The sequence below is a fragment of the Tubulanus polymorphus genome, chromosome 10 (genome assembly GCF_964204645.1).
Source record: "Tubulanus polymorphus chromosome 10, tnTubPoly1.2, whole genome shotgun sequence".
NCBI classification, from domain to species: Eukaryota; Metazoa; Nemertea; class Palaeonemertea; order Tubulaniformes; family Tubulanidae; genus Tubulanus; species Tubulanus polymorphus.
Window position 1 is genome coordinate 10,790,843 of NC_134034.1, and position 15,896 is coordinate 10,806,738.

Consider the following 15,896-nt stretch of genomic DNA (forward strand, 5'->3'; position numbering starts at 1 on the left):
ATAATGAGAAGAGGAATAAAGTTTCTGACCTGGCTACGGCTGGTCCGTATATCGTGCGTATGTTATCCACGGTGCTCGAGTTTTGCGGAGTCCGGATATCAGCAGTTCCTTCTCCGTGCTAAAAATACGCAAATATCATTAATACTTAACCCTTTCAGTGTGTCTACACCGCAGTGCGGTGTATAAATCAGTGATAGATTTCGCTAGTACACCGCACTGCGGTGTATTGATGTAATTGGTAAATATCTCTTTTGAAAAATGGCAGCACCTGTCAAACAAAGTGAAATACTAGTAACTTACGATACACCGCGCTGCGGTGCACTATAGTGGTATTCCCGTTATTCAACACACTAGGGTGGAATTTTTTTTAATTTTCAAATTATCTGCAGCACTATAGGATATTAATTAGTCACCACTGAATCGGTTAACAGCGAGAAGTATAGAATTTTATCTACGGAAAAACTCGGGGTACCAGCAACAACGCTAGCCGCTACTGTCGCAAGTGGAATTACGCCGGCTTTCTTCTCAAACTCAATTACAATCTAACAATAATTTCTCAAATTCTATGCATGATATATGAAAATCGACCCACATATGAACTCTAAAGACTAATCAGAGTGTTCATTTCGATGCTTGATTTGACTAATTTTTGGATTCAACGACCGAAAATTGAGATCAAAGTTACTTGAAATTGAACTAATTTTCATCAAGTTCGTCCGATATCTCAGTGGCGCCATCTGACGGGATAGCTGGTGTGCCGGTTCCCAATTGTTTACAGAAAAACTAGGCAATTACTGACTAAAAATTTTCTATTTTCAAACTATTACAGTCAAATTCGCCTAAGCCTGGATGATCATTAATGTCAATGACTTACCCAAATGATGACTTACACTTGCGTAGTAAGTCGCAAATACAAATTGGGAAGAAAAAATGGAAACGACTTCAGTTCGAGTTTGACTGTAGTTGTTAATGCATGGGGGGTGGCGAGCTAAGAAACAAAACGCCGTCGCAGCCAAAATTCAAACTAAAGATTGTCAGATGAGGAAAAGAAACGTTCGTCGAGAAATACGGTTCTCTTTACCTTTTTAAAAGTGAAACCGACAGACGGATTATGTATCGCGTATCGGCCGACGACGTCGCCGATTCGACCGTGTTCTTCAGACGGACTCTTCAACGCTTTACGCCTCGTGTTCACGTTATAAAACAAGTCTTCAACCTGGAAAAATGTGCCGAACAAAAAAAAAAATCCCAATTTTCAGTACATCCATACGCTTTATCACTTTCAAAGAACAACTACCACCAATATTCAAAACCAAATAATAATAATAATAATAATAATAATAATAATAATAATAACAATAAATAATAATGATAAGAATAATAAATGTTTCAAACTTAACTACAACAATGGAACAGAGCAGGTCCTGATTGATGAACGTCACAAACTTACAGTGATTTGAGTTCCGACATTACCAGCGCACGGTTTAATCGAGCCCTTCGGTTTACCGTCTTGATACATGCCTCTGAAATTATCAATTTGAATTCAAGTTATATTTGGGCGTAATTTGTCATATTCTTTTTTCGAACAATTCTCTTCGATCCCCCTGGGCCTAAACGATACTAAAACGAAGTTTCATACTTGAAGGCGCACTTGGAGTCGGCGGTGCGCGTTGTTATGGTTACGTGCGCCACGTGGCTGATACTCGCGAGCGCCTCGCCGCGGAAACCGTACGTCGCGATCGACGACAAGTCGTCGAACGTCTGCAGTTTGCTGGTCGTGAAGCGTTCGCACACGATCGCCATGTCGTCTTTCTGAAAATAACAGAACAATCGTCGAGTTCATCATAGACCGCACACTGCTTAGAGCATGCATGGCAGTATTCAGGTTCCTCTGATAATCTCAATGTTCTCTTTTCTCCTTTTTGTTTTCTTTGCTCCTTTTGTTTTTTTCATTCTCATTTTTTAAGGGACCCGGCCACGAAGTGTTACAGCCGTTAGCATGCCGACGTCCTTTGTTGCGTCAAAAATCTAAACAATATTGCATATTGCTTATTTCGCGTCATAATTGATACGACGAAAATAAAATTAATTTATTCACACAAAACAATGGAAACAATTTATCGGAATCTGAAATTCCCTGACAGGTTTGCAGTTTTCCCAGACTCAATCTGCTAAGAATCCGATCGATTAACACATTCAAATACGTGTAAGACATAGACAGAAACTGTTTGATTTAACGCGCAATCTAGCAATATCAAAATATTTCTGAGACTTCCCCTGATTTTTAGGTTCTTTTTACAAAATTCTAAGACTATTCAAAGAAAATCTCCTGGGGCCAGTTGCATAGTCATAGCTTAGACTTAAGACCAGTCTAAGACCAGTCTAAGACCAACTTAGTTCTATAACCAATCCAACAACTAAAGACCAGGGGCCAGTTGCTCAAAAGTTAGTTAGAGTTAACCAGTGGATAGTTGACATAGTGACAATTGAAATGTCATTGTTGCTATGGTATTTATCCGCCGGTTATCTTTTACCAACTTTTGAGCAACTGGGCCCAGTCTTAAGATTTAAGACCACTTATGGACTTAAGTCACGACTGTGCAACTGGTCCCTGACCTTTCCCCGATTACCAGGTAAGTGGCCACCCTGGAAATGTTAACTGCCTAGAAGTATTGCGAGCTCGGCTTTTGATTATTTGATCGACACAGCATCAAATTTACGAATGCAACGACAAATATCTTTCAGGGGCCGGTTCCATAGTCATGGCTTAGATTTGGAACCAATTTAAGACTATGTTAGTTCTATAACCGATCTAACAACTTAAGACCAGTCTTAGAATTTAAGACGATTTTTGGACTCAAGTCTCAACTGAGAAACCGGCCCCAGACGGTTACAACCCGGGCAGGACTCAATCGAAGCTTACCTTTATTCCGTGGCCGTTGTCCTGAATTTGTAAGAATTTCAACCCTCCCTGTTTGACGGTGACTTGGATACTAGTCGAACCGGCGTCCAGACTGTAATGATAAAAGCACACACAAAATTTAATAGCTAGGACTAAATAAACAAGCTATAAAGAACCTCCCTCGGCGCGGCGAGACTCTTGAAAGGGAGGTTTTCCCAAATATTGAGCAAAATATCGAAGAGAAAATGCGTAAATGAATTAGCAAACACGCTATTCAAGATTCAGATAGAATTCTTTGTACCTGTTTTCGAGCATTTCTTTCAAAGCGTTAGCCGGGCGTTGAATCACTTCACCAGCCGCGATTTTATTTATGACGACTTCGTCTAATTTCCTGATAACCGGAACACTGGCAGCATCGAGCCGACTACTGGCAGCAGCAGCAGCATCAACGCTCATCTTCACCAGATCACTTAACTTCCAACTGGAAAATATTCAACCTCCATCATAAATGTTCAAATATTGAAAACAAATTCAATTAGACTCAATGACCATGAGCGGATCTAGGTTTTAGGAAAAGGTGGGACACATAGAATGTTGGGTCACTACCACTTTTGGGCGCTTCCGTCATCAGCGAGTGCTGTAGGTGCGAAGCGCCCAAAGCAGGGGGGGTCTGAGGGTCCTCTTCCGGAAAATTAAGATGCATTAAGAATGGGTTAGAAACCTTCTAAGTCACTCGGACCAAAAAGGGTCCCCCTCAATCCACCCCTCATGACATGGTTGGGTCAATTTCATTGCATTCGTTTTTTTTTTATTGTAAAATTTTAATCCATTAAAACGTAAATCCCCCCTCCCGTCCCTCTTCCTGAACTAGCCTTGGTCTCCTTCCTTTTCCCTCCATACCGGGACCCTCTCCTTCTTTTTCCCTTCTTACTCTCGTCTCTCCGCTGCCTCTCCTATGTCAAGGGAAGACAGCAAGACCAAGGAAGGCTAACAAGTCATCTAAAACCAGCCATACCGATCACGGGTACGTGATAAGTTAACAGGTAATGAGTGAAGGGATAGGAGAATCGATAATCGATCGATGCTGGGGCGATTCCGGTTCTCTCAACCTTATCCGTCATCATCACGACACATCCACGATCGATTAAACATCAATTTAAACGCTGTTAGTGGAAAATAAAACATCCACGCGCGTCACTAACATAAAGGGCCTACTCCCATCTAATCGCCCACGACTCACACCTGAGATGTCACGCTCTAAATTTAATGTAATTAATCAGAAAGTGGATACTTACCGCAAATATCGCGGTTTAGAGATGGCGCCGGTAGCTGTCAATCATCAGACGAAATTGTAGACTACACCCTGTAACGTTTTCCTCGCGTAGGGTGACTCCGGTTATTGCGTGACTCCGACGGAAGACCGACCACAAAGTGCATACAATTCAATTCAATTTCATTTATTGTGCATTTTGACAATATCAAATCGATGTTACGCAATAAAGTAGCAAATTTTACATATTAATTGAGAGAATGATATTATTAAAGCATAAGCGTCGGTGTTATTGGCGAATGAAACAATATCCATGATTCGCCCGCCACCACAGACAAAATAGGGTTAGCGAGAGTTCATCGAAATTTATTTACACTCATCACCTCAACGAGAGGTATACAGAGGAACATCAAGAAGTATTTACAATTGTACAACGGGATGGCTCCGAGAATATCGGAATCACTCAATCATCATCGTCACTCTACCCCTTAGGCCTTACATGACTTTTTTAAAATCATGATCAAGCTATTACCTTGGAGTAATCAGACTGTAGTCATTACTCCAAGCCATAACAGACCCTGCAGATAGAAATGAACTGATATCAAATTTCAATTATAATGACTTATTCAAAATATAAAATTACTAGCTTTTAATATCACATATGCTACTACATCATGCAAGGTATTTCAAGGTCTTATTCACCAAAACATTTCCACTACTGCAACTGATTCATAAAACTTGAATCAATAGGAAAATAACAAAATTACACAAAGAATTGTAAACTTTGATCGATAAAACACCGACGGACTAGCCTGAATGTTTAAGACTATTAATTTGACAATTCATGAAGAAACCAGGCATAAGTGACACTTGGCTATTTCATGGAATTCATGGAATATGAAGCATTCTATCATATCATGGACGTATAAACTAGATTAGACTAGATCTAGTTTATACGTCCATGATCGTATCAACTATTCTGCAAATGACAATGTAAGAAAGATTTCTGTTTATACAAAAAACTGCAAAACATATCTCCAGCATATAAACATTAAAGCTGGACATAAAACCACAAATTCACTCAAATAATCAATCTCTAATTTCATTTTTTAACATTATTTTTACAAGAAAACTGAAATTTGCAAACTTTGCTTTGTATTCAAGGAATTATCAGTTCTTCGTTAACTAATGGGTGAACTGTATTTGAAAAAAAAGATTAAACCTAAAGATTAACCCTGGAAAGCTTGAGATTAGCTAATCAATCTTTATTTTCATTTTCATTGAAATTATTTTACAAGATAACTAGAGTTTTTCCAACTTTGCCTGAGATTTTCAAACATTATCAACGTTATTTTCTTAACATTGTCACGTTTAATGCAAAGTATTTTGAAGGTCTTTTAATTAAGATATATGGAGTATCATCATATAGATATTGTTCAACTCTCGATTTGAATATAGCTAGGTGAATTACAAAAAAAAAACTGATCGCTGAGATACCTACAATTATCTATACAACTTTTTCGAAATCTTAGTGCTTCTTGTGCAGATTTGAATCAGGCCCTTGTTGGACATCCGACAATCAAAACATAGCTAAGACAATTTACTAATCAACACTGTTCATATATCCTCATTATAAAAAGAAATGCTCCTCTTTATTTGATAGGACCTCAGTTTGATAGTTGTTATAAACTTAACTAGACAATAAAAAAGTTTTACGATGAACAATGTACACGTATGTGTCGTTTTATTCTCATGACAAAAATTATTCCACGCTAAATAACAGGTACTCAAGGAATTATCATGTAAGTTCCTTGTTAACAAATGAACTGTATTTCAAAAACAGCTCCACATAAAAGCTTTCAAACTTGAGACAAATCGTACTAAGTCATACTGGAAAGCTTAGTATTAACGTTCTAAATTTCTTTTTCGTTAACATCATTTTTACTAGAAAACTAGAATTTTCGCAGCACATTGTCTTAACTAAAGATTTTCAAACATTATCAGTTCGCTCATTTAATACATTTAATACAAAGTTATTCGAAAACATGACAATAATTTTATGATCACGTTTATAGCTATTTAACATTCTTTCTAAAAAAGAGCAAAATGTATCTCCCAGATATTATCCCTAAAACAATTAACAGTTACAGCAGTGACAGGGTGTGCTATAGGTAAAAGGACGCGTGATCTTTCATCAGTTATTTGAATCATTCTATCGAAACAGACATTTCTTCAGTGTGTTTGATTTAGTTAAGGTTTATGGTTATTTGTTTTGTTTATTACTGAGCCGATAGAATGCTTAAAACAACAAAAGAAAGGATCTCAAGAGGTTGGGAAACACGGAGAAGGTTGTTCTATGAAAGAAGAACCTTTAATAATTGGATTAAGTTGATTAGAAAAAATGCCTGATGATGAAGGCCCTATATAGAGTATTTACTAATTGTTTGTTGGTTTTGTTTATTTTTATTACTTATAATTTTATGTTTTTTTTGTTGTATTTTTTATCAATTGTTTTTTTAAATGTATTTTTCTTAATTATGTTCTATGTATTTTGTACTATTCATTACAATCTACATCATCAGGAATTTTTTATCGGTGAAATTATGGGCTCACTTAAAAAAAGTGCTAGAAATTCACTGCTGCACCTGAATAATAGTTTATCATAAAACACCCCGATTAGCATGAAAGCCACTCAACTTTATGATATGGATGACAATGAAAGAAGTTAAAACAGCTATAAACAAAATTAAAACGATCAAAATCATTGCTGGCCATTATTATCATTCCTTTATATCACGTTACTCCTAGCTATATCTCTCTTATATATACCTCTGTGGATACAATGTACTAAGATATATACGTTCTCATATACCAAGCTATGATTATCTACATGGAAGCTCAATGCTGAAACTCCTATATGAAAATCGAGATATTAGACTCATTAGCCAAATCGCTTTTATGGGCCTCCGAAAAAAATTAATGCCATCAAAAAAACACAGCAACTGTTTGGTATATAAACTTATTATTTGTACACAGAACACTGCCGAATATTATAGTCTACGTTTTTCTTAACAAGGTGATGATATTCGGGGGGGGGGCATAGCCAGTATGTACAGCACTGAAGGCCCCTTTACTTTTTGGCCAAGGAATCATTTTCGAAACATCTTTATTCAATGTCCATTAACTTGCTGGGCGAGTTTAGGAGTCCAAACTAATCACATATCAACTTCTTTTATTGCGTTTAAAAGTTGCAACTGTTTAACTGACTACGCTCTCCCTTTTGAACATTTAGGCTATGCAAATCATTTTCACTCCCAGGAAATATAAAATGAATCACTATTTCTAAGAGACCAAACTATGTCGTTATTACAAATCATGCAAAGCTATGTTTAACTAAGTATGAAGATCATCTGAACTATCCTGTTGATTTCTGATCTCAGATTAGCTTGTATTTCAGTCGAACCAAGACGCTGAACGCGATCAATACCATGAATTAATGGAGTGTAGATTTTATGAGACTCCGAGAAGGAACTTTCTGTCACATTACAAAGGACATGACACATCTGTTAACAAATCGAAAACAGTTTGCATAATCAATATAAAAGAATTAGAATGCCATTATATTGAAATATTCAAATATTAGTAGTTCCTTCTCAGGCCCAGAGCCCTAATTAACTAACTTCAATTTTCATTAATCAACATTAAAACTATTTATTTATTTCCACCTCTTCAAATAGACGGTGAATTTTGTTACAAATCAGCCTGGTTTGTTGAAAGGTAACACAAAATAAATCAATACTTTACATATTTTACTGACGTTGCTGCTCCTGAACAAGTGTTTATAAGATACGCATTGTCTGTGCTGCTCCTGAATAAGTGTTTATAAGATAAGCATTGTCTCGCTCCTGAATAATTGTTTATATATACCGGTAAGACACGCATGTCTGTGCTCCACCTATTGTAGAAGAAATCCGTCATTGGGCGATAAACCACTGCTGGCTAAATTTCTCCTCTGGACTTCTAGGCCTATGCAGTTGAATTCAAGATGGACTCTTCTGTGGTAGTTGATGATTTCAATTCAAGATGGAATCTTCTGTTGGCTATTCTAATCAGTACATTTTTCACCAGTACATCTTAGGCTGAGCATTTTCTTATAGATGTGATTTAGCTGAAATGAATAAAAGAAGATATCCTGTAATTATACAATATCTTACAATATAGGCCTACACAATTCTTCATATACCATTAATAATAATAAATTCCATGTACCGTAAATCAATTTCATTTAGAATTAATCAAAATAATTCCATCTATATTAAGTTACCTTTTATGATTGCTGGGTTCGTTATCGGCGTGGATCATCTAAGTTGATTGGTTGATCATTTTGATTCTGGTTGGCTGTGCGCTGTTCCAGTTGGTCGATTTTGGACGAGTAGTTGATTTCAAGCTGGGTTTTTCATATTGTTGAAATTTAGCTGCAATGATTAAAAGAAGTTATCCTGTATTGACAAATTTTTTCAATTAGAATTTATCGCAATAATTCCATCTATATTAAGTTACCTTTTCTGATTGCCGGGTTCATTATCGGCGAGGATCTCCTAAGTTGGTTGTCTAATTTAACATATTTTTTGTCGGTTTTTTCATGTAAATAGTCCAAAAGTTTACAAGGTTGAATAATTTTATCTAGTTTTTACAATTCTTTGCTCCTTTTTTTCATGAAAATAATCCGAAAGTTTACAAGGTTGAATAATTTTATCTAGTTTTTACAATTCTTTGCTCTTTTTTTTCATGAAAATAATCCGAAAGTTTACAAGGTTGAATAATTTTATCTAGTTTTTACAATTCTTTGCTCTTTTTTTTCATGTAAATAGTCCGAAAGTTTACAAGGTTGAATAATTTTGTCTAGTTTTATATTCAAAATCGGATATCAAAGTACAGATATAGTTGTGTGATCGGGGGTCGATTTTACATAAATTTTGTTTTCTTTAAAACCAAGCACATAATTGGAAAATCCGGTTCCGCTTCATTCAATTTATCTTCCAACCAGTCTGAATCGGCAAGCGACTGATTGGAGTCAATTAAGTTGACTGCCTATTTTAATACATCGAGATTTGGAATATCTATATTAAAAGATTAAATATTAAATAGAAAGTTTACAAGAATGAATAATTCTATCTAGTTTTTACAATTCTTTGCTCTTTTTTTCATGTAAATAGTCCGAAAGTTTACAAGGTTGAATAATTTTATCTAGTTTTTACAATTCTTTGCTCTTTTTTCATGTAAATAGTCCGAAAGTTTACAAGGTTGAATAATTTTATCTAGTTTTTACAATTCTTTGCCCCTTTTTTTCATGTAAATAGTCCGAAAGTTTACAAGGTTTAATAATTTTATCTATTTTTTACAATTCTTTGCTCTTTTTCATGTAAATAGTCCGAAAGTTTACAAGGTTGAATAATTTTGTCTAGTTTTATATTCAAAATCGGAAATCGAAGTACAGATATAGTTGTGTGATCGGGGGTCGATTTTACATAAATTTTGTTTTCTTTAAAACCAAGCACATAATTGGAAAATCCGGTTCCGCTTCATTCAATTTATCTTCCAACCAGTCTGAACCGGCAAGCGACTGATTAGGGTCAATTAAGTTGAATGCCAATTTTAATACATCGAGATTTGGAATATCTATATTTAAAGATTAAATATTAAATAGAAAGTTTACAAGGATGAATAATTCTATCTAGTTTTTACAATTATTTGCTCTTTTTTTCATGTAAATAGTCCGAAAGTTTACAAGGTTGAATAATTTTATCTAGTTTTTACAATTCTTTGCTCTTTTTTTCATGTAAATAGCCCGAAAGTTTACAAGGTTGATTAATTTTATCTAGTTAAATATTCAAAATCGGAAATCGAAGTACAGATATAGTTGTGTGATCGGGGGTCGATTTTACATAAATTTTGTATTCTTTAAAACCAAGCACATAATTGGAAAATCCGGTTCCGCTTCATTCAATTAATCTTCCAACCAGTCTGAATCGGCAAGCGACTGATTGGGGTCAATTAAGTTGACTGCCTATTTTAATACATCGAGATTTGGAATATCTATATTAAAAGATTGAATATTAAATAGAAAGTTTACAAGGATGAATAATTCTATGTAGTTTTTACAATTCTTTGCTCTTTTTTTCATGTAAATAGTCCGAAAGTTTACAAGGTTGAATAATTTTATCTAGTTTTTACAATTCTTTGCTCTTTTTTTCATGTAAATAGTCCGAAAGTTTACAAGGTTGAATAATTTTATCTAGTTTAATATTCAAAATCGGAAATCGAAGTACAGATATAGTTGTGTGATCGGGGGTCGATTTTACATAAATTTTGTATTCTTTAAAACCAAGCACATAATTGGAAAATCCGGTTCCGCTTCATTCAATTAATCTTCCAACCAGTCTGACTCGGCAAGCGACTGATTGGGGTCAATTAAGTTGACTGCCTATTTTAATACATCGAGATTTGGAATATCTATATTAAAGATTAAATATTAAATAGAAAGTTTACAAGGTTGAATAATTTTATCTAGTTTTTACAATTCTTTGCTCTTTTTTTTCATGTAAATAGTCCGAAAGTTTACAAGGTTGAATAATTTTATCTAGTTTTTACAATTCTTTGCTCTTTTTTTTAATGTTTAAAATATTCCGCAAAGTTTACAAGATTGAATAATTTTATCTAGTTTCTACAATTCTTTGCTCTTTTTTTCATGTAAATAGTCTGAAAGTTTACAAGGTTGAATAATTCTATCTAGTTTTTACAATTCTTTGCTCTTTTTTTTCATGCAAATAGTCCAAAAGTTTACAAGGTTGAATAATTTTATCTAGTTTTATATTCAAAATCGGAAATCGAAGTACAGATATAGTTGTGTGATCAGGGGTCGATTTTACATAAATTTTGTTTTCTTTAAAACCAAGCACATAATTGGAAAATCCGGTTCCGCTTCATTCAATTAATCTTCCAACCAGTCTGAATCGGCAAGCGTATTTCTGACTGCCTATTTTGATACATCGAGATTTGGAATATCTATATTACAAGGTTGAAGATCGTTTTGTACATTTTATGACTAGTTGATTAATAGAATAGCTGAAAAAGAACAAAATCGTGTGAGCAGAAAATCCTTTCGAATACCACTGATCCTGATTAACGTGTCAATTTATATATATACATATAGTGCAAACTTGCCAGTAATATTGCCCCCTATATAGGCTACATTTCGATTGTCAGCTTAACCATGTTCATATTATCAAATTAACTTAATCATCAATTAATAAACTTTAAGAGATATGTTCTCTACCCACAGATGGTGACATCTGTGCCCAGTGATTGGTATTCTCATCCGTTTCAGTAATTCTAAATATCGCACGTAAAATATATACAATGATCTTGTAATTATGATAATGTAACTAACAAGAGTGAGTGTGCTGATCCTATAAGTAACATGGTTCTACAGATTTAAGAAACCTTGAATCATCCCCATACCTTGACAAATCCAGAATTCTGCAAAGCCTTAATGATTCAATAAATCCCACGCACAAGATACAAGAGTTAAAACACACCCCGTATAGGGTATAGGTCTAAACCAATAGTTAATTATACAGTTGTCTTATCAACCCATATGATTTGGATTCGAGCACTTTTACCTTATATGAAGATGCTGAGTTAATCTTTATTGTAGATACCTAATAAATCAATTAATGTCCTAGCTATAATTAAAATTGTCTCGGACAATATTTCATATGGGGCTTGAAATTTCTACCCAAGAAGAATTTCAGATCCGGCATAAATTTGGATTCATCATTATTTCAACTGCTAATTTTGCATCAGAGCTTTTTTGATACCTAGCTTAACGAACCCAGAATTCCCCAAAACCTAACTGATTCAACAGATCCCACACACATGTGGCCCAGTTAGATGAAGACAACATTGCACGATACCGTCGTCTCATCCACTGCGCTATTTCTTAAATAATTTCCACTTGTATTCATTATATTGAATTAACTTTGAACTAATTTTCTATATATCTAAGCGATCCATTAATAAGTCATCATACTAGCTACATCTTAATTGTCAGTCAACAATATCTATATTTATATGGAGCCTGAAAATCTACACGAGTAGAATTTCAGATGTGGTGAATTCATCACTATTTGAATTCATCAGAACTTAAGATAAAAGCACATTTTTAGTGGTAAATTAGAAATTGCCTTATAGCCGAATTGCAATGTAATCTTTATTTCTTTTATATCTTTTACAGTACACTGTGTATAAGGATCGAAAGACCTTGTTATGACCGGACCTCCCTGGTGCGGTGCAAGACATGATGCTGGAATATAGTTTGAAGGAGAGGGGTTAGTAAAAGAGAGCTATTAGCAAGAGGATTAAGACCTAAGTTAAGGATATCCTGTCAGATTAAGGCTCTCAATCTGACATACACAGTGAAATTGAAGTATTCTCCCTTCCAAATTCAGGAATGTATTTGTGCACAGATTTGTTTTATCTCCCTTCAATCGGAAGTAAATCTGCGTTAAATGAATTTGGCAATATGTATCAAAACTAATACAGCTGTATGACGACACAATAGGTTCACTTTAGATACAGATAAATGATTAATTTGCTCAGATACACATGTATCAGCTACATTTTAAATGTCAATGGACTTGAATTAAAAATAATTTCACATAACAATTGAATTAACCTTAATTGTAGATATCTAAGTAATACGTTAATGAGTAATTCATCTTAGCTATATTCTAATTGTCAGTTAATAAACAATATCTATTATGCGTCACTTGACACACAGTATGGCTTTTAGATATCATTTGAATCAGTAAGGTTTTGGTAAATTTTGGTAATATTGAAGCGCATGACCAGTCGCCGTAAGTACGGCAGTTGGAGATGTAAATACTGATCAGTCGATGAGACTGATTCACTTATTATATAGATATATTCAAATATACATATATCTATATCTAAATTGTCAGTTTAATGATATTTATAATGGACCTGTATCACATATAAATTATTTCATACATAGCATGTAAATAGTTTTTGATCTTACATGAAATATTAAATTCATCTCAATTGTGGATATCTAAGCCATTGGTTAATGAGCAATTTGTCCTCGCTATATATATGATGATTGTCAGGTAAACAATAATAATAGCCCAAAACAAGGCACAGAGTATGGCTCTGGGGAATGTTTGGATCAATTAAAGCTTTTTTTATTCTAGATTTATCAAAGTGCTAAGACCTAATCACAGTTTCTAAAAGACCTGCAGTCCATAGTTTTCCCCATATATATTACACCAGATCTCGATAGAGCCCTAGACACTATTTTATACATCTTTCCCCCAGGAATTCATTAATGCAATGGGTAAAGCAGCATATAATATACATTGTAAAGTGCCCCAATGTTTATAAATGACATTTGTATCAATATATTATTTGTAAAAAATCTATTAACCGACGATAAAGTTTAATTGATATATATCTTTACAAGTTAAGCCAGCCTAAATGTATATGGGGCCCTAAAATATCTACACCTGAAGAATTTCTCTTCAAACATTATAAGATATCGAATGATTGCTAATATCTAAGCGATTGGTTAATTAGTAAATTGTCCTATCTATATCTTGATAGTCAGTTAAACAAGCCATATGAGGCCTGAAATGTCTACAGTACATTCGGAAAATTTCACATAAGATATTGAATTTGCCTTAATTGTACATACCTTAAAAATCTTTTAATCAATAAATGACCAATCTACATTTTAATTATCAGACCAAAGAATATTCAAGGGACCTCACTCAATCATTTCGTCTAATATTGTAAATATTCAAGCAACCATTGCCCTAGCTATATTTCAATTTACTTTTAACAATATACCGGCCATAAGAGCTTCAATGAAGTAGTGCGGAGATGGTGAGCTTGACCAGCGTCTGTATCCTCACCAGTGCCTATGCATTCTACTCCAGATATGAAAAATCAACTTAGCTTTATGTATGTATGCTTCCTGTTGCCATGCAGGATGAGACTGCCAGGTTTGGTTGCGGCAGGTTTTTCGGTGTTTGGTTCATTCAACGTGGAGTCTTTTGTGGGCACTTCTAGCGGGTAGATTTTCGATGGCCTTTCCGGATTAACCTGAAATGAGTAAAAGAACGATATTCTGTAGTTACACAATCCTTTCTGTATCATACATCGTAACTTACACATGTATCAACTTAACTTTCAATATTGATGAGTTCAGTGTTCTTTTTTGGCCATCTTCTGTAGTCGCCTTCTAGCATCTTCTTCATCTTGGGGGTCCTGAAATGAAAAAAAAGAGAAGAGCGATGAAAACCTGGTACGGAATAAAACTAATGTCCGAAAGCTTTTCAGCTCTCCGTCGCCGGTCACATGCCGAGAACACCAGACAATGAGCCAGCCAGGAATATACTGCCCTCTACACGCCCTCACACAGAACGCGAAAACCAGAATGACAACGCCTCACATTCCCCATCTAACTGCAGGATGTACTGGGCGACGTCAGTAACTGACACACCTGTAAAATTGCTCGAAACACAAATAGCGCAGTACAACCAGCTTGACCGGGTTGAGATTCAGGATCTCAACTAGCACTCAAAGGCGTGACAAGAGACTTCATCCACTGACCGAGGTAGTCACAAGGACTCAATGAAACTAGCACTCACAAGCCGACAAGAGACTTCATCTCTGCCCGAGGTTGTCACAAGGACACAATGAAAACTAGCACTCAAACTAGAAATCAAAGGGCGTGACAGTAGAATCATCCCTCAGCCGACTCAGAATACCAGAAACAAAGGGCGTGACAGTAGAATCATCCCTCATCCGGGTGGTCACAAGGACCAATGAATGCTAGTGGCGTGACAATCCAGTATAACCACTCCATTTGTATCCCGCGCAATCCCACAGATATGCCCGTCATTGACATCACTCAGCACACTTTGTAGATAGGTGGGGGCAGTGAGCCCTCGTCATCCTGGTTTGTGTTCTGTATGAGGGCTTGTAGAGGGCAGAATTTCCTGACCGACTCTTTGTCTGACATCCTCGACACATGACCGGCGAAGGAGAGCTGACGCTTTCGGACATTAGTTTTGTTCCAGCAAACGTTGAAATTCGACAGAGAAATCGGCCCTGAAAAATAAAACGGGTAAGAACCTGCAAAAAAGAACGGGTTAATAAACACGGAACAGTACAGGACAGTACGGAGACGAACAGTAACACATAAAACATAAAGACGTCGTTCCTCAGGAAGCAGGAACAGGAGCAGGAGCGCAGCGAAAATCGCCAGGAGGAGAATCCACGGTAGCATGTTCACAGTGTGAGTGTGCAGAAGTGAATGGCCTATGCTTCCGTACACCGTGGTCAGCCGGTGACGTGTTCAATAGTGCGTGTCAGAATGATATCAACAACTCTGAAAAGCTGCAATTGTGTCTCTATTGTTGAATGGATTGACATTGAGAGCTTATAGAAGTTGAATGATAAGGTCTCTTATCGGGTTGAATACACGCCAGTAGCCAGCTGAACAATATCATGGAACTTTAATAAGGCTATAAAAATAAATTTCTAACCATGGATATAGTTAATCTTAAGTTACTATGAAACAATAATTTTGAAGCAGACCTCACACGGCAGCTCGCGCAACCGAATTTCTCGCGACCTGTG

General features: G+C 35.6%; 1 protein-coding gene across 1 annotated transcript in view; it reads right to left on the reverse strand.

The window, feature by feature from the left end:
- Positions 1-4,221, reverse strand: part of LOC141911749 (DNA mismatch repair protein Mlh1-like) — a 96,910-nt gene extending 92,689 nt beyond the window's left edge. Inside the window, exons 1-7 of the mRNA XM_074802784.1 lie at positions 4,198-4,221; positions 3,204-3,383; positions 2,924-3,014; positions 1,640-1,812; positions 1,451-1,523; positions 1,082-1,216; positions 30-118 (exon numbers count right to left, since the gene is read on the reverse strand). Coding sequence (XP_074658885.1) covers positions 30-118; positions 1,082-1,216; positions 1,451-1,523; positions 1,640-1,812; positions 2,924-3,014; positions 3,204-3,358 — 716 coding nt within the window. The 5' untranslated portion in view covers positions 3,359-3,383; positions 4,198-4,221. The remainder of the gene's footprint in view (positions 1-29; positions 119-1,081; positions 1,217-1,450; positions 1,524-1,639; positions 1,813-2,923; positions 3,015-3,203; positions 3,384-4,197) is intronic.
- Positions 4,222-15,896: the final 11,675 nt, after the last annotated feature.